This window comes from Melanerpes formicivorus, unplaced genomic scaffold (genome assembly GCF_026170545.1).
Source record: "Melanerpes formicivorus ecotype bairdi unplaced genomic scaffold, bMelFor1.0.p_v2 SCAF_82, whole genome shotgun sequence".
NCBI classification, from domain to species: domain Eukaryota; kingdom Metazoa; phylum Chordata; class Aves; order Piciformes; family Picidae; genus Melanerpes; species Melanerpes formicivorus.
Window position 1 is genome coordinate 2,771,341 of NW_027142434.1, and position 18,262 is coordinate 2,789,602.

The 18,262-nt window shown below is 65.0% G+C and overlaps 1 protein-coding gene across 2 annotated transcripts in view; it reads right to left on the minus strand.

Annotated features, from left to right (window-relative positions):
• AMPD2 (adenosine monophosphate deaminase 2) overlaps positions 1-17,720 on the minus strand; it is a 28,833-nt gene extending 11,113 nt beyond the window's left edge. Inside the window, exons 1-10 of one of the 2 annotated variants that reach the window (XM_068164720.1) lie at positions 17,634-17,720; positions 15,514-15,646; positions 12,350-12,480; positions 11,906-11,974; positions 10,643-10,754; positions 8,140-8,326; positions 5,584-5,725; positions 4,647-4,736; positions 2,404-2,533; positions 260-454 (exon numbers count right to left, since the gene is read on the minus strand). In XM_068164720.1, the coding sequence (XP_068020821.1) occupies positions 260-454; positions 2,404-2,533; positions 4,647-4,736; positions 5,584-5,725; positions 8,140-8,326; positions 10,643-10,754; positions 11,906-11,974; positions 12,350-12,480; positions 15,514-15,646; positions 17,634-17,704 (1,260 nt within the window). In that variant the 5' untranslated portion in view covers positions 17,705-17,720. The remainder of the gene's footprint in view (positions 1-259; positions 455-2,403; positions 2,534-4,646; positions 4,737-5,583; positions 5,726-8,139; positions 8,327-10,642; positions 10,755-11,905; positions 11,975-12,349; positions 12,481-15,513; positions 15,647-17,633) is intronic. The other variant, XM_068164721.1, reaches the window with a different exon arrangement.
• Between the last annotated feature and the right edge of the window lie 542 nt (positions 17,721-18,262).

Sequence of the window (18,262 nt, forward strand, 5' to 3'; positions counted from 1 at the left end):
GGCTGCTATTAGGTGTCCCCCCACCAGGCTGAACACCCCCAGCTCCCTCAGCCTGGCCTCGTAGCAGAGCTGCTCCGACCCCCTGAGCACCTTCGTGGCCCTCCTCTGGCCCTGCTCCATCAAGTCCACGTTCTTGGATCTCCCACCTCACCCTGGGACAAGCCCTGGAGAAGATTCAAACCCCCACCCCAGCCAGAGATGGGCTGAGGCTGCTGCTCATCCCCAGGCTCTGGGGGGGTGCCCCCCTGCCGCCCCCTACCGCATGGACGTCCAAGGTGTCGACGCTGAGGTCGTAGGCCGTGAGGTTCATTGTCTCAAAGACCTCCTTGAGGGTCTGCTCCTTGCCCTTCTCCACGTGGACAATTTCATCCAGGTGCTTCTTCATGGCCCTCTTGATGAAGCGCAGGAGGTGCTTCTGGTTCATGCAGGACGAGGCGTGGATGTGGGTGTCCACCTGCGGGGCCCCAGGGGACAGGAGGGGGTGGAGGTGACCTCCAAGAGCTCATCCAGTCCAAACCCCTCCACCCCCACCCCCTGACAGAGAGTAGCACCCAGGAATGCATCCAGGTGGGGGTTGAATGTTGCCAGAGAAGGATCTGAGGATGTTAGGGGCTGGAAGGGACCTTCAAAGGTCATCCAGACCAATCCCCCAGCCCCTGCCAGAGCAGGAGCACCCAGGAATGCATCCAGGTGGGGTTTGAATGTTGCCAGAGAGGGATCAGAGGGTGTTAAGGGTTGGAAGGGACCTTCAAAGGTCATTGAGTCCAATCCCCTCCTGCCAGAGCAGGAGCACCTAGGAATGCATCCAGGTGGGGTTTGAATGTTGCCAGAGAGGGATCAGAGGATGTTAGGGGTTGGAAGAGACCTCCAAGAGCTCATCCAGTCCAAACCCCTCCACCCCCACCCCCTGACAGAGAGGAGCACCCAGGAATGCATCCAGGTGGGGGTTGAATGTTGCCAGAGAAGGACCAGAAGATGTCAGGGGTTGGAAGGGACCTTCAAAGGTCATCCAGACCAATCCCCCAGCCCCTGCCAGAGCAGGAGCACGCAGGAATGCATCCAGGTGGGGGTTGAATGTTGCCAGAGAGGGATCAGAGGGTGTTAGGGGTTGGAAGGGACCTTCAAGACCTCATCCAGTCCAAACCCCTCAACCCCCACCTCCATCCCCTGCCAGAGCAGGAGCACCCAGGAATGCATCCAGGTGGGGGTTGAATATTGCCAGAGAAGGATCAGAGGATGTTAGGGGTTGGAAGAGACCTCCAAGAGCTCATCCAGTCCAAACCCCTCCACCCCCACCCCCTGACAGAGAGGAGCACCCAGGAATGCATCCAGGTGGGGGTTGAATGTTGCCAGAGAAGGACCAGAAGATGTCAGGGGTTGGAAGGGACCTTCAAAGGTCAACCAGACCAATCCCCCACCCCCTGCCAGAGCAGGAGCACCCAGGAATGCATCCAGGTGGGGTTTGAATGTTGCCAGAGAGGGATCAGAGTGTGTTAGGGGTTGGAAGGGACCTTCAAGACCTCATCCAGTCCAAACCCCTCACCCCCACCTCCATCCCCTGCCAGAGCAGGAGCATCTAGGAATGCCTCAGCTTCCACCACTGCCCCTTGGGCTGGCATTGGGCATCCCCCAGCAGAGCCTGGCTCTGTCCTCTGGGCATCACCCTGCACAGCTTCATCACCAGCAATGAGGACACCCTCAGGCTGCTCCTCTCCAAGCTCCAGAGCCCTCAGCTCCCTCAGGCTCTCCTCATGAGGAAGATCTTCCACTCCCTAAATCATCTTTGTGGCTCTGCTCTGGACTCTCTCAAGCAGTTCCCTGAGGTCCTTCTTGACCTGAGGGGCCCAGAGCTGGCCCCAGGGCTCCATCTGTGGCCTCAGCAGGGCAGAGCAGAGAGGGAGGAGAACCTCTCTGGACCTACTGACCACAGCCCTTCTGATACAACCCAGGATGCCACAAGAGCACATCTGAGGGCTGGGGGTCAGGAGGGGACAGGGCCAGGCTCTGCTCAGCTGCACCCTGGGATAGGCCAAGGGGCAGTGGATGGAAACTGCAGCACAGGAGGTTCCAGCTCAACATGAGGAGGAACTTCTGCACTGTGAGGCTCCCAGAGCCCTGAAGCAGGCTGCCCAGAGGGGTTGTGGAGTCTCCTTCTCTGGGGCCTTCCCAGCCCTGCCTGGATGTGTCCCTCTGTGACCTGAGCTGGATGTTATGCTCACAAAGGAGACAATTCCACTCCCTCCATCATCTTTGTGGCTCTGCTCTGGACCCTCTCAAGCAGTTCCCTTCTTGACCTGAGGGGCCCAGAGCTGGCCCCAGGGCTCCAGCTGTGGCCTCAGCAGGGCAGAGCAGAGAGCCCCCAGGCTGCTCCCTGGTCAAGCAGAGCCCAGGGCCTGCAGGCACCTTGCGGATGTTGTAGAAGTCCCTGTGGGGAACCTTCTTCTGGGCTGCCAGCTCCTTCATCTCGTTGAGCAGGACATGCATCTGGAACTTGGAGCTCAGGTACTGCAGCCGGCGGTAGCAGAAGGATTTGCTGCCCGGGGAGGGCAGAGGACATCAGCTTGGGGGCCACAGAGCAGCCAGCCCCGAAAGGCTGCTGCCCAGCAGGCTGAGGGAACACAGCTCTGGGCTCTGGGACCCCCCCTCCCCAACACCCTGTGTGCCCTGCACAGGTGGGCCTGGGAGCTGCACCACGTGGCACAGCCTCCACCATGCCCTCTGGGGCTGTCCCCAAGGACCTTTTCCCTCCAAGACCTTCTATGGTGGGACGCCCAGAGACACCCCAATGGTGGGATGCTCCTTAAAGACATCCTCATGGTGAGATCCCCCCCTCAAAGACAACCCCACGGTGACATCCCTCCCTCAAAGACACCCCCATGGTGAGATCCCCCCCTCAAAGACAACCCCATGGTGGGCTACCCCCCAAGACACCTCCATGGTGACATCCCCCCCTCAAAGACACCCCCATGGTGAGATCCCCCCCTCAAAGACACCCCCATGGTGACATCACCCCTCAAAGACAGCCCCACAGTGACATCCCCCCCACAAAGACACCAGACACCTCCATGGTGAGATCCCCCTCAAAGACATCCTCATGGTGAGATCCCCCCCTCAAAGTCACCCCCATGGTGGGCTACCCCCCCTCAAAGTCACCCCCATGGTGGGCTACCCCCCCTCAAAGACACCCCCATGGTGGGCTACCCCCCAAGACACCCCCATGGTGAGATCCTCCCAGAGCCCATCCCATGGTGGCCTTCCCCTGCAGACATCTCCATGGTGGGCTCCCCCCCAAGACACTCCCATGGTAAGGCCCCTCCAAAGACACCCCCATGGGGGAAACCTCCCCAGGGACCCAACTCAACTCAACCCAACCCAATTCAATTCAACCCAAGCCAACTCAACCCAACCCCAACCAACCCAACCCAAACCAATCCCACTCGAACCAACCAACCCAACTTAATCCAACCCCACTCAACCCAACCCAAACGAACTCAACCCAACCAAACCCAAACCAATCCAACCCAACTCAACCCAACCAGCCCAACCCAATCCAACCCAAACCAACTCAACCCAACTCAATCCAACCCAACCCAACTCAACCCAACTCAATCCAACCCAATCCAACCCAAACCAACTCAACCCAACCCAATCCAACCCAAACCAATCCAACTCAACCCAACCCAATCCAACCCAAACCAATCCAACTCAACCCAACCCAATCCAACCCAACCCAATCCAACCCAACTCAATCCAACCCAATCCAACTCAACCCAACCCAATCCAACCCAACCCGATCCAACCCAACTCAATCCAACCCAATCCAACTCAACCCAACCCAATCCAACCCAACCCAATCCAACCCAACTCAATCCAACCCAATCCAACTCAACCCAACCCAATCCAACCCAACCCGATCCAACCCAACTCAATCCAACCCAAACCAACTCAACCCAACTCAATCCAACCCAAACCAACTCAACCCAACTCAATCCAACCCAACCCAACTCAATCCAACCCAAACCAATCCAACCCAAACCAATCCAACTCAACCCAACCCAATCCAACCCAACCCAATCCAGCCCAACCCAATCCAACCCAACCCAACTCAACCCAACCCAATCCAACTCAACCCAACCCAATCCAACTCAACCCAACCCAACCCAATCCAACCCAACCCAACCCAATCCAACCCAACTCAACCCAACCCAACCCAAATCAACCCAACCCAACCCAACCCAACTCAACCCAACCCAACTCAGTCCAACCCAACCCAACTCAGTCCAACCCAACCCAACTCAGTCCAACCCAAACCAACTCAACCCAATCCAAACCAACTCAACCCAATCCAACCCAAACCAACTCAACCCAATCCAAACCAACTCAACCCAATCCAACCCAAACCAACTCAACCCAACCCAAACCAACTCAACCCAACTCCAACCAACCAACCCAGCCCAATCCAACCCAAACCAACTCAACTTGAACCAACCAACTCAACCCAACCCAAACCAACCAACCCAACCCAACTCAACCCAACCCAACTCCACCCAACCCCACCCAACCCATCCCAAGCCAACAGATGCCAGCCCAGAGGGTCACCCATTTCCCCCCAGGACCCCCCCCCGTGGTGGGAGCTTTCTCCTTACATGGGACCATTGATGATCAAAGCCATGAGGAAATTCATGTCAGCAATGAACTCCTGCAGGTCTGGGTAGGGCAGGTCCAGCTCTGTGCTCCTGGGTGGAGGAACAGAGGTGGCTCACAGGATGATGTTAGGGGTTGGAAGGGACCTCTGGAGATCACCCAGTCCAAACCCCACCCTGTCAGAGCAGAAGTACATCAGGTGGCACAGGGACACATCCAGACAGGGCTGGAAAGGCTCCAGAGGAGACTCCACAACCCCTCTGGGCAGCCTGCTCCAGGCCTCTGGGAGCCTCACAGTGCAGAAGTTCCTCCTCATGCTGAGCTGGAGCCTCCTGTGCTGCAGTTTCCATCCACTGCCCCTTGGCCTATCCCAGGGTGCAGCTGAGCAGAGCCTCTCCCTGACCCCTCCTGACCCCCAGCCCTCAGCTATTGATAGCCATTGATCAGATCCCTCTCAGCCTTCTCCTCTCCACACTAACCACCCCCAGGGCTCTCAGCCTCTCCTCCCCAGGCAGTGCTCCAGGCCCTTCCTCATCCTTGGAGCCCTCCCTCATCCAGGGACACATCCAGGTGGGGCTGGGAAGGCTCCAGAGGAGACTCCACAACCTCTCTGTGCAGCCTGCTCCAGGGCTCTGGGAGCCTCACAGTGCAGAAGTTCCTCCTCATGCTGAGCTGGAGCCTCCTGTGCTGCAGTTTCCATCCACTGCCCCTTGGCCTATCCCAGGGTGCAGCTGAGCAGAGCCTGGCCCTGTCCCCTCCTGACCCCCAGCCCTCAGCTATCGATAGACATTGATCAGATCCCTCCCAGCCTTCTCCTCTCCAGACTGAACAGCCCCTGGGGTCTCAACCTTTCTTCCTGACCACACCTGGGGGCATTCCAGGGCCCCCCTGCCACCCATCCCAGCAAACTCATCACAGCCCCAAGCCCCCAGGCCTCACTTGTCGGTCAGGTCCTGCTTGGTGTAGACGTGCACCACACCATCCACCATCTTCAAGCCAAAGCCCAGGTCAGCTGGCATGCTCTGGGGGTCCCAGCCCTCATAGGGGTGCTGCTCCACGAAGGGGGGGTGCACAGGGGCATCTGCAGCCAGGAGACACCCAGCAGGACATCAGCCACAGAACCACAGAGTCACAGAAGGACTGAGGCTGGAATGGAGCTCTCAGAGCATCCAGCCCCTGGCCCAGCACCACCTGCCCCAGAGCATGGAATGGAGCTCTGAGAGCATCCAGCCCCTGGCCCAGCACCACCTGCCCCAGAGGCTGCAATGGAGCTCTGAGAGCATCCAGCCCCTGGCCCAGCACCACCTGCCCCAGAGCCTGGAATGGAGCTCTGAATGCATCCAGCCCCTGGCTCAGCACCACCTGCCCCAGAGGCTGGAATGGAGCTCTGAGAGCATCCAGCCCCTGGCCCAGCACCACCTGCCCCAGAGCCTGGAATGGAGCTCTGAATGCATCCAGCCCCTGGCTCAGCACCACCTGCCCCAGAGGCTGGAATGGAGCTCTGAATGCATCCAGCCCCTGGCCCAGCACCACCACCTGGGGCAGACCATGGCACTCAGTGCCACATCCAACCTTGCCTTAAACCCCTCCCGGGCTGGGGACTCCACCACCTCCCTGGGCAGCACATTCCAGGCTCTGTTTGCCCTTTCCATGAGGAATTGCTTCCTAACATCCAACCTAACCCTCCCCTGGCACAGCTTCAGGCCATGCCCTGGGAGCAGAGCCTGACCCCCACCTGACTGCAGCTTCCCTTCAGGTAGGTGCAGAGTGTGCTGAGCTCCCCCCTGAGCCTCCTCTCCTCCAGGCTGAGCCCCCCCAGCTCCCTCAGCCTCTCCTCATCAGACTACCCCTCCAGTCCCTTCCTCAGTCTCATTGCTCTCCTCACACCACAGCAGGTTGCTCACAGCCACCTCCAGCCTGGCTGCAAACACCTCCAGGCAGGAGGCTTCCACCACCTCCCTGGGCAGCCTGGGCCAGGCTCTCACCACCCTCCTGGCCAACAACTTCTTCCTCACAGCCAATCTCCAGCTCCCTACTTCTAGTTCTGCTCCATCCCCCCCAGTCCTATCCCTCCCTGACACCCTCCAAAGTCCCTCCCCAGCTATCCTGCAGCCCCCTGCAGCTCCTGGAAGGCCACAAGGAGGTCTCCTGGGAGCCTTCTCCTCTCCAGCCTGCACAACCCCAACTCTCTCAGGCTGTCTGCAGAGCAGAGCAGCTCCAGCCCTCTGCTCCTCCTCCTGGCCCTGCTCTGGACACCTTCCAGCCCCTCCAGAGCCTTCCTGGCACAGAGGCTCCAGAGCTGGCCCCAGAGCTGCAGCTGTGGGCTCAGCAGAGTGGAGCAGAGGGGCAGAATCCCCTCCCTGGCCCTGCTGGCCACACTTCTCCTGCTGCAGCCCAGGCTCTGCTTGGCTCTCTGGGCTGCCAGTGCTCCCTGCTGGCTCCTGCTGAGCTTCTCCTCCCCCAGCACCCCCAAGGCCTTTCCTTTGGGGCTGCTCTCCAGCCAGTCCCTGCCCAGCCTGTGTCAGTGCCTGGCATTGCCCTGCCCCAGCTGCAGGACCTTGCCCTTGGCCTTGGTGAACCTCCTGAGGTTGTGCTGGGCCCAGCTCTGCAGCCTGTCCAGGTCCCTCTGGATGGATCCCTTCCTTCCACCCTGTCCAGGTCCCTCTGGATGGATCCCCCCACTGCTGGCTCCTGCTGAGCTTCTCCTCCCCCAGCACCCCCAAGGCCTTTCCTCCAGGGCTGCTCTCCAGACAGTCCCTCCCAGCCTGTGTCAGTGCCTGGCATTGCCCTGCCCCAGCTGCAGGACCTTGCCCTTGGCCTTGTTGAACCTCCTGAGGTTGTCCTGGGCCCAGCTCTGCAGCCTGTCCAGGTCCCTCTGGATGGATCCCTTCCCTCCAGCCTGTCCAGGGTGGATCCTTCCCTCCAGCCTCTCCAGGTCCCTCTGGATGGATCCCCCCCACTGCTGGCTCCTGCTGAGCTTCTCCTCCCCCAGCACCCCCAAGGCCTTTCCTCCAGGGCTGCTCTCCCTGCCCAGCCTGTGTCAGTGCCTGGCATTGCCCTGCCCCAGCTGCAGGACCTTGCCCTTGGCCTTGTTGAACCTCCTGAGGTTGTCCTGGGCCCAGCTCTGCAGCCTGTCCAGGTCCCTCTGGATGGATCCCTTCCCTCCAGCCTGTCCAGGGTGGATCCTTCCCTCCAGCCTGTCCAGCTCCCTCTGGAGGGATCCCCCCACTGCTGGCTCCTGCTGAGCTTCTCCTCCCCCAGCACCCCCAAGGCCTTTCCTCCAGGGCTGCTCTCCCTGCCCAGCCTGTGTCAGTGCCTGGCATTGCCTTCTCTGGAAGCCTTCCAGCACCTCCAGACCCTTCCTGGCGCAGAGGCTCCAGAACTGGCCACAGAGCTCCAGGTGGGGCTCTCAGCCTGTCCTGACAGAGCCTCTCCCATCATCAGCTGGCTGCCCCAGCAGCCCGAGGTGCAGCCCCCTGCCCAGGCCTGGCTCACCAGCAGCCACGGGGGTCTCGGGCACCTCCTCGTAGGCGCGGGTCTCCAGGGGCTTCTCGGAGAGCTCCTGCAGGTAGCGGGCGGTGGTCTTGCAGAAGCTCTGCAGGGACAGCCCCATGTACTTCTCCCTCACAAAGAGAGCCTTCACCACGCTCTTGGCTGCATCCAGCAGGTCGGTGAAGGGCACCTGAGGAGGCCAGGCAAAGAAATCAACCCCTGAGGGCGAGGCTGCAGCCACCCGGGTGGAAGATGCAAGCCCCGAGGTGGAAGCTGCAAGCCCTGGGGTGGAAGCTGCAAGCCCTGGGGTGGAAGCTGCAAGGCAGCCTGGGGTGGAAGCTGCAAGGCAGCCTGGGGTGGAAGCTGCAAGCCAGCCTGGGGTGGAAGCTGCAAGCCAGCCTGAAGTGAAAGCTGCAAGCCCCGAGGTGGAAGCTGCAAGCCCTGAGGTGGAAGCTGCAAGCCCTGGGGTGGAAGCTGCAAGCCCTGGGGTGGAAGCTGCAAGCCCTGAGGTGGAAGCTGCAAGCCAGCCTGAGGTGGAAGCTGCAAGCCCCGAGGTGGAAGCTGCAAGCCCCCCAGGTGGAAGCTGCAAGCCCCAAGGTGGAAGCTGCAAGCCCCAAGGTGGAAGCTGCATGCCAGCCTGAGGTGGAAGCTGCAAGCCCCGAGGTGGAAGCTGCAAGCCCCGAGGTGGAAGCTGCAAGCCCCGAGGTGGAAGCTGCAAGCCCCCCAGGTGGAAGCTGCAAGCCCCAAGGTGGAAGCTGCAAGCCCCAAGGTGGAAGCTGCAAGCCAGCCTGGGGTGGAAGCTGCAAGCCAGCCTGGGGTGGAAGCTGCAAGCCCCGAGGTGGAAGCTGCAAGCCCTGGGGTGGAAGCTGCAAGCCAGCCTGGGGTGGAAGCTGCAAGCCAGCCTGGGGTGGAAGCTGCAAGCCCCGAGGTGGAAGCTGCAAGCCCTGGGGTGGAAGCTGCAAGCCAGCCTGGGGTGGAAGCTGCAAGCCAGCCTGGGGTGGAAGCTGCAAACCCTGAGGTGGAATCTGCAAGCCCTGGGGTGGAAGCTGCAAGCCCTGGGGTGGAAGCTGCAAGCCCTGGGGTAGAAGCTGCAAGCCAGCCTGAGGTGGAAGCTGCAAGCCCCAAGGTGGAAGCTGCAAGCCCCAAGGTGGAAGCTGCAAGCCCCAAGGTGGAAGCTGCAAACCCTGAGGTGGAAGCTGCAAGCCAGCCTGAGGTGGAAGCTGCAAGCCAGCCTCAAGGTGGAAGCTGCAAGCCAGCCCCAAGGTGGAAGCTGCAAGCCCTGGGGTGGAAGCTGCAAGCCAGCCTGAGGTGGAAGCTGCAAGCCCCGAGGTGGAAGCTGCAAGCCAGCCTGAGGTGGAAGCTGCAAGCCCTGGGGTGGAAGCTGCAAGCCAGCCTGAGGTGGAAGCTGCAAGCCCTGGGGTGGAAGCTGCAAGCCAGCCCCAAGGTGGAAGCTGCAAGCCAGCCCCAAGGTGGAAGCTGCAAGCCAGCCTCGAGGTGGAAGCTGCAAGCCAGCCTGAGGTGGAAGCTGCAAACCAGCCCCGAGGTGGAAGCTGCAAACCAGCCCCAAGGTGGAAGCTGCAAGCCCTGGGGTGGAAGCTGCAAGCCCTGGGGTAGAAGCTGCAAGCCAGCCCCAAGGTGGAAGCTGCAAGCCCCGAGGTGGAAGCTGCAAGCCCCGAGGTGGAAGCTGCAAGCCAGCCTCGAGGCGGAAGCTGCAAGCCAGCCCCGAGGTGGAAGCTGCAAGCCAGCCCCGAGGTGGAAGCTGCAAGCCCTGGGGTGGAAGCTGCAAGCCAGCCTGAGGTGGAAGCTGGCACCCCTTCAAAGTGGAATTCCCCCCCACCTTCCACCTTGCAACCCCTAAGGTGGAAGCTGCAAGCCCAAGGTGGAAGCTCCAAGTGCCCAAGGTGGAACTCCCCTCCCCCTTCTACCTTGCAACCCCCAAGGTGGAAGCTGCAACCCAGCCCAAGGTGGAAGCTGCAACCCAGCCCAAGGTGGAAGCTGCAACCCAGCCCAAGGTGGAACTCCCCTCCCCCCACTTCCACCTTGCAACCCCTAAGGCAAAGGCTGCAACCCAAGGTGGAAGCTGCTAGCCCCAAAGTGGAGGCTGCAACCCCAAGGTGGAAGCTCCAAGCCCCCGAGGTGGAAGCTGGCACCCCTCCAGAGTGGAACTCCCCCCCACCTTCCACCTTGCAACCCCTAAGGTGGAAGCTGCAAGCCCAAGGTGGAACTCCCCTCCCCCCACTTCCATCTTGCAGCCCCTAAGGCAGAGGCTGCAACCCAAGGTGGAAGCTGCAAGCCCCAAGGTGATGCAACCCTCAAGGTGGAAGCTGCTAGCCCCAAAGTGGAAGATGCAACCCCAAGGTGGACGCTCCAAGCCCCCAAGGTGGAAGGTGCTAGCCCCCAGAGTGGAAGGTGCAGCCCCGAAGTGGACACTCCAAGCCCCCAAGGTGGAAGCTGCAAGCCCTGAAGGCCCTGGGCAGGCTGTGGGGGGTGCTGGGGGGAGGCTCACCCCACACTTCTCCTCCCCAGAGATGGTGACTCGCTGGAACTCCCTCTCCAGCAGTGCCTCTCGCTCCTTGGGGACATAGTCCCGCAGGTCCTCGTGCTGCTCCTTGAAGAGCCTGCGAGTGCAGATGGTGACAGAGTGACACAGGCTGCCCCCAGCCCTGGGGGTGTCCCCCCCTGCCCAACCCCCCCCCCAAGCAGCAGCACCAGCCCCAGAGATAGGATTCAGCCCCAGGGACTGCACCCTGCCCCAGGGACTGCACCCTGCCCCAGGGATGGGATCCAGCCCCAGGGATTGCACCCTGGCCCAGGGATGGGATCCAGCCCCAGGGACTGCACCCTGCTCCAGGGATGGGATCCAGCCCCAGGGACTGCACCCTGCCTCAGGGACTGCACCCTGCCCCGGGGACCCAGCCCCAGGGATTGCACCCTGGCCCAGGGACTGCACCCTGCCCCAGGGATGGGATCCAGCCCCAGGGACTGCACCCAGCTGCAGGGACCCAGCTCCAGGGACTGCACCCAGCCCCAGGGACTGCACCCTGCCCCGGGGACTGCACCCTGCCCCAGGGACCCAGCCCCAGGGTCTGCACCCTGCCCCAGGGACTGCACCCTGCCCCAGGGACCCAGCCCCAGGGTCTGCACCCTGCCCCAGGGACTGCACCCTGCCCCAGGGACCCAGCCCCAGGGTCTGCACCCTGCCCCAGGGACTGCACCCAGCTGCAGGGACCCAGCCCCAGGCACTGCACCCAGCCCCAGGGTGGCAGGAGGGTGATGTTGTCCCCAGCGCTGCCACCACCAGGTTAGGGCAGCTGGGTGCCCCCCATGTCCCGCTGGTGGGGACATTGCTCCCTCACCCCAGACACATCCCCCAGCCCCACACAGCACAATGAGAAGTGGCAGATGGGGAATGGGGGTGGGGGACAGAGAACGAAGTCACTCATGACACAGACAGCTCCCAAGCGGAGACAGGAGGGAGGGGGACAAGCAGCGTCGGACCCACCCCCCCCATCAGGGTGGGGGTGACAGGGTTGGGCCATGGTCCTGTGTGTGCCACCAGCAGGGCTGGGACCTCCCCCAGCTCACCCCAACCCCCTCCCCCTCAAATCCCTTTGGGTGCATTAACCCTTTCAGTGCCAGCGAGAGCAGCCGGGTGGGGGCCTCTGGGTGCCGGGAGGGGAAGAGGCTGGGTCAGAGTGGGGCTAGGGGGGGTGGGGGGTCCCCAGTATTTCCCCCCCGCCCCGGGGGTGTCCCTGGGCTGGACACTCACTGTAAGTCCGTGGCACTGTCAATTTTCAGGAAGTCCTGTTTGGCTCTGAGCAAAATGTCTGGCTCGAGTCTGGGGACAATCAGGCAGGGCCAGGGGTGGGGAGGGGGACAACAGGGACAAGCCAGGACAAAAGTGGGGGTGGAGGTGGGAGGGGAAGGGGTGGGGGGGGTGGGGTGGGAGGGAGGGGGGAGAAGAAAACAACCCCCAGTTAATGGTGCAACCAACCCAAACCAGACAGAAACCAGCCGAGAGAAACAAAACCAACGAACGACTCAAGCCCGCAGCAGGGGGACAGGGAGCGTGACACAGCCACGGGCAGAGAGGACACACAGCTGCCACGCACGACCCACGGCCCCCCACGCCCCCTCCCCGCGGCCCGGGGCACGGCCCCGCCCCTGCCACCCTGTCCCCACCGCCCCCCAGGGGCCCCCTCCCCAAGCTCACTTCACGTCCTGGCTGATCTGCCGCTCCAGGCGCTGCCGGCGCTCCTCCAGCTGCTCGATCGGACTCTCCTCGGGGAACTCGTAGGGAGCGGAGCGCATCTCGCTCTCGGCCAGCGAGCGGCAGAACAGCTCCTGCCGGGCAGCGCTGCCGTCAGCCCTGCCCCAGCCTGCCCACAGAGCTCTACCATCCCCCGCGCCCGGCCCCAGCCTGCCCGCACAGCGCTGCCATTCCCCGTGCCCGGCCCCAGCCTGCCCGCACAGCGCTGCCATCCCCCGTGCCCCGTGCCCGGCCCCAGCCTGCCCGCACAGCGCTGCCATCAGCCCTGCCCGGCCCCAGCCTGGCCACAGAGCTCTACCATCCCCCGTGCCCGGCCCCAGCCTGCCCGGTGCCCGGCCCCAGCCTGCCCGCACAGCGCTGCCATCAGCCCTGCCCCGTGCCCGGCCCCAGCCTGCCCGCACAGCGCTGCCATCAGCCCTGCCCCGTGCCCGGCCCCAGCCTGCCCACCCAGCGCTGCCATCAGCCCTGCCCGGCCCCAGCTTGCCCACAGAGCGCTGCCATTCCCCGTGCCCGGCCTCAGCCTGCCCACCCACCGCTGCCATCAGCCCTGCCCGGCCCCAGCTTGCCCACAGAGCTCTACCATCCCCCGTGCCCGGCCCCAGCCTGCCCAGTGCCCTGCCCCAGCCTGTCCGCACAGCGCTGCCATCCCCCGTGCCCCGTGCCCGGCCCCAGCCTGCCCACAGAGCTCTACCATCCCCCGTGCCCGGCCCCAGCCTGCCCAGTGCCCTGCCCCAGCCTGTCCGCACAGCGCTGCCATCAGCCCTGCCCCGTGCCCGGCCCCAGCCTGCCCGCACAGCGCTGCCATCCTCCGTGCCCAGTGCCCGGCCCCAGCCTGCCAGGGCAGCACTGCCATCAGCCCTGCCCCGTGCCCGGCCCCAGCCTGCCCGGTGCCCGGCCCCAGCCTGCCCGCACAGCACTGCCATCACCCGTGCCTGGCTCCAGCCTGCCCGCACAGCACTGCCATCCCCCGTGCCCGGCTCCAGCCTGCCCGCACAGCGCTGCCATCACCCGTGGCTGGCCCCAGCCTGCCCACAGAGCGCTACCATCCCCCGTGCCCGGCCCCAGCCTGCCCAGTGCCCGGCCCCAGCCTGTCTGCACAGCGCTGCCATCCCCCGTGCCCCGTGCCCGGCCCCAGCCTGCCCAGTGCCCGGCCCCAGCCTGTCCGCACAGCGCTGCCATCCCCCGTGCCCAGTACCAGCCTGGACAGCGCCCAGCCCCAGCCTGCCCACACAGCGCTGCCATCCCCCGTGCCCGGCCCCAGCCTGCCCGCACAGCGCTGCCATCAGCCCTGCCCAGCCCCAGCCTGCCCAGCAAGACAGCTCCTGCCCTGGTAGTGCTTTCATCCCCAGTGCCTGGCCCCAGCCTGCCCACACAGCGCTGCCATCCTCTATGGCTAGCCCCAGCCTGCCCAGCAAGACAACTCCTCCCTGGGCAGTGCTGCCATCAGCTGTGCCCAGCCTCAGCCTGCCCAGCAAGACAGCTCCTGCCCACCCAGTGATGCCATCAGCTGTGCCCAGCCTCAGCCTGCCCAGCAAGACAGCTCCTGCCCACCCAGTGCTGCCATCAGCTGTGCCCAGCCTCAGCCTGCCCAGCAAGACAGCTCCTCCCTGGGCAGTGCTGCCATCAGCTGTGCCCAGCCTCAGCCTGCCCAGCAAGACAGCTCCTGCCCACCCAGTGATGCCATCAGCTGTGCCCAGCCTCAGCCTGCCAGGCCCAAGACTACTCCTGCTTGGGCAGCACTGGCATCAGCTGTGCCCAGCCTCAGCCTGCCCAGGCAGCACTGCAATCAGCTCTGCCCAGCCTCAGCCCGCCTGGGTAGCACTGGCATCAGCTGTGCCCAGCCAAGAGGGAAGAGGGGAGGTCCACAAACTGAGCTCCAGCTTGGGCTTTGGACACGGAGAGGGTGGAGGGACCAGCTCCTGCCCAGGGCACTGCTGCCATCAGCCGTGCCCAGCCTCAGCCTCCCTGGGTAGCACTGGCATCAGCTGTGCCCAGTCTCAGCCTGCCCAGCCAGAAGGGGAAGAGCCATGGGCATGGGACATCCCCAACCCCAGCTCCAGCCTGGAGTGGGAGGGGATGGGAAGGGCAGAAAGTGGAGTTGGGACCAGCTCCTGCCCAGCCCTAAACCCAGCTCCAGCCTGGAGTGGGAGGGGATGGGAAGGGCAGAAAGTGGAGTTGGGACCAGCTCCTGCCCAGCCCTAAACCCAGCTCCAGCCTGGAGTGGGAGGGGATGGGAAGGGCACAAAGTGGAGCTGGGACCAGCTGCAGCCCAGCCCTAAACCCAACCCCGGCTCGGAGTGGGAGGGGATGGGAAGGGCACAAAGTGGAGCTGGGACCAGCTCCTGCCCAGCCCTAAACCCAGCTCCAGCCTGGAGTGGGAGGGGATGGGAAGGGCAGAAAGTGGAGTTGGGAGCAGTTCCTGCCCAGCCCTAAACCCAGCTCCAGCCTGGAATGGGAGGGGATGGGAAGGGCAGAAAGTGGAGCTGGGACCAGCTCCTGCCCAGCCCTAAACCCAGCTCCAGCCTGGAATGGGAGGGGATGGGAAGGGCACAAAGTGGAGCTGGGAGCAGTTCCCTGCCCAGCCCTAAACCCAACCCCGGCTCGGAGTGGGAGGGGATGGGAAGGGCAGAAAGTGGAGTTGGGACCAGCTCCTCCCCAGCACTAAACCCAGCTCCAGCCTGGAGTGAGAGGGGATGGGAAGGGCAGAAAGTGGAGCTGGGACCAGCTCCTGCCCAGCCCTAAACCCGGCCCCGGCTCGGAGTGGGAGGGGATGGGAAGGGCAGAAAGTGGAGCTGGGACCAGCTCCTGCCCAGCCCTAAACCCAGCTCCAGCCTGGAGTGGGAGGGGATGGGAAGGGCAGAAAGTGGAGCTGGGACCAGCTCCTGCCCAGCCCTAAACCCAACCCCGGCTCGGAGCGGGTAGTGGAGGGGAGATCAGCTCCGGCCTGGGCACTGCTGGCATCGGCTGTGGCCAAGAGGGGAAGAGCCCCCAGGAGGGAAGCCAAGCTGCAGCCTGGGGTTTGGGGGTGGGAAGGGTGGAGGTGGGACCCCCCCCAGCTGCAGAGAGAGGCCGGGGGTGGGGGAGGGGGCCGCGGGCAGGGCACTCACCTCGGCGATCTCTTTGTACTTGCCGTCCATGGAGGTCCGCAGGTCCACCGGGAAGTGCTTCAGGCTGTGGGGGGGTCCCCGGGCAGGGACCGAGCAGACTGCAGGGGCCGGGACCCCAGCCCCCCCCGCAGCTCTGCAGACAGCAGCACACAGTGAGCTGTGCCCCCCCCCTTACCCCCCCTCCCCCCCCAAGCAAAGCTTGGGCAGGGAGGGGTTGATCAGACCCTCCCCAGCCCAAACTGGGGTGATGTGGTGGTGATGGGGCAGGTGGGACCCCCCCCACAGACCTCTGCCCACTCCCCCGGGGGTGTTAGCCCAACAGATTGGGGGGGGGGGGGGGGAGTCAAGAGCCAGTTAGTGAATGAGGGGCTGGGGATAGGGGAGCAGGACTCCCCCCCCCCAGTCATGGGGTGGGGGGGAGGCAAGACACTGGGGTCACCACATCACACACCCCCCTTCTCTACCCCACTGCTTCATCCACCCCCCCAATCCCCCCATCCTCCTGTTGCCCCCCAGTCCAGTGTGAAAGACACCACTGGGATGGAGGGGGCGGGGGGGCACTGCCCAACCGAGAGTGAGGGGAGGCAAAGACCCCTCCCCAGCACACAAACCTCCCCTCCCCAGCACTCCCCCCCCCCCCCCCGGAGCATCCCCAGCTCCTCCACTGGGGCTCATGGGCTGGAGGGGTGTGGGGAGGGGTCACTGCAACCCCCCCACCCCCCCCCCCCAGCACCAGGGACAGCCCCCCCCGAGGGCTGGCAGCACCCAGCACGGAGCCAGCGCAGCAGGGAGGCACTGGAGAGGTTACTGGGGGCACCAGCAAGAGCCCCCACACCCAACCTGGCACACCTCCAGGGGTGAAGCCAGGGGTCCAACCCCCCCCACCCACCCCAAGGAGCCCCCACCCCATAGGTGCAACCCTCCCCACGGCACCCAAGCTGGAATGAGAGGGGGCTGGGGAGAAGCCCCCCGCCCATTGCTGAGGTCTGGGGTGTGTGAGGGGGAGGGGGCACTGCCTGGCACCTTCCTGCCCCACCCCCACGCCCCCAGGCCCCATCCTCTGCCTTGCCTCAGCACGTGGGCACCTGTGGGTACCTGCCTGTGCCAGGCAGCGGTGACAGCCGGTGGCACCCTGCCAGGCCTGGTGCCCGCTGTCACCCGGGGCAAGGATGGCACCGCTGGCACCCGCCCCGGGGGGGGGGGGGGGGTGCAGCTTGGTGCAAGGGGCCACCCGGGGTCGCCCCCTGCCACCCCCCGTGGGCTCCCCCCCGTGTGTCTGCCCACGGCCAGGCACAGTCCTGGCAGCAGCTCAGGTCCCCTGCCGGCTGCCAGCCGCCAAGTGCCACCTCGCCCACCCTGTGCCAGCCTCGGGGCCGGCCCAGACCACCGCGGGGATGCCGCCCTGCCCCCCCTCCCCCCGCACCCCAACGCCTCGTGGAGGGAGGGGGGGGTCCCCACCACCTCCCCCAGCCTCAGTACCGTCCCTCCTCCTTCTCCTCCTCCTCCTCCTCCTCCTCCTCTCCAGCTCCTGCTGCGCCATCGCTGTGCCGCAGACCCCCCCCGGACACCGCGGCACCGGGGGGGCCACACACCGGGCACCCCAACACCACCGGGGGGGTCCTGATGGACATCCCCTCCCCAAGCAGCAACCCCCGCCCCCAAAACCGCAGGCACCTCCCCCCCGAAATTACAGACGCCCCCCCCCCAAATCATGGGCACCCCCCCCTGGGCAACCTCCCCTTCCCCCCCCAGCCCAGTACCACCCCCGGGGGGGGTTTGCTGAGGCCGTGCTGGGGTTTGGGGAGGGGGGGTGGGGGTAAAAGGGGGCTCGGCTCGGAGTCTGGAGGGAGGAGGGGGTGTGGGGAGGGGGCTTAGGGGGGGAGGGGGAGAGGGGGTGTAGGGAGGGGGGGGGTTAGGGCTGTCGGGGGGAGGGAGTGTGGGGAGGGGGCTTAGGGGTATTGGGGGGGAGAGAGGGGGGGTAGGGTTGTTGGGGGGGGGAGGGCATGTGGGGAGGGGAGTTGGGGGTGTTGGGGGGGGCGAGGAGGGGTGGGCTAGGGGTGTTGGGCGGGAGGGGGCGTGGGGAGGAGGCATTAGGGGTGCTGGGGCGGGGGGCGTCTCACCTGCGGGGGGGGCCGCCTGGAGGCTGCCTCGCTTCTTGAAGGGACACTTGGCCGGGGTGGGGCGAGGACATGGCGGCTCCGGAGGGGGGGGGGCGCGGAATACGGGGGGGGGGGGGGGCGGTGATGAGAGGGGGAAGGTGTCAGCAATGGGGGGGGAGGGGGGCGGCGATGGGGATTTGGGGGGGGGTGGCTGGCTACGGGGGATGGGGAGGGGTTAGCGATGGGAGGGGTTGGCAGTGGATTGCGGGGGGGGGGAGGTGGGGAATTGGGGGGGTGGGGGGCGAGGTGGGGGAATTGAGGGGGGTTGGGGGGGTTAGCAAATCGCTGGGGGGGGGGGTGGTTGGTGCCAGGGGGGGGTTGGTTGGTGCCGGGGGGGGTTGGTTGGTGCCGGGGGGGGTTGGATGGTGCCGGGGGGGGGTTGGATGGTGCCGGGGGGGGGTTGGCTGGTGCCGGGGAGGGTTGATTGGTGCCGGGGGGGGTTGGCTGGTGCCGGGGGGGGGGTTGGCTGGTGCCGGGGGGGGGGGGTTGGCGCTGGGGCTGGCGGCAGCTCGGGGCGGGTGGGGGGGGGGCGGCGGTGAGAGGGTTGGTGGCAGCTCGGGGGGGGGGGGGCGGGCAGCGGCGGCGGAGGG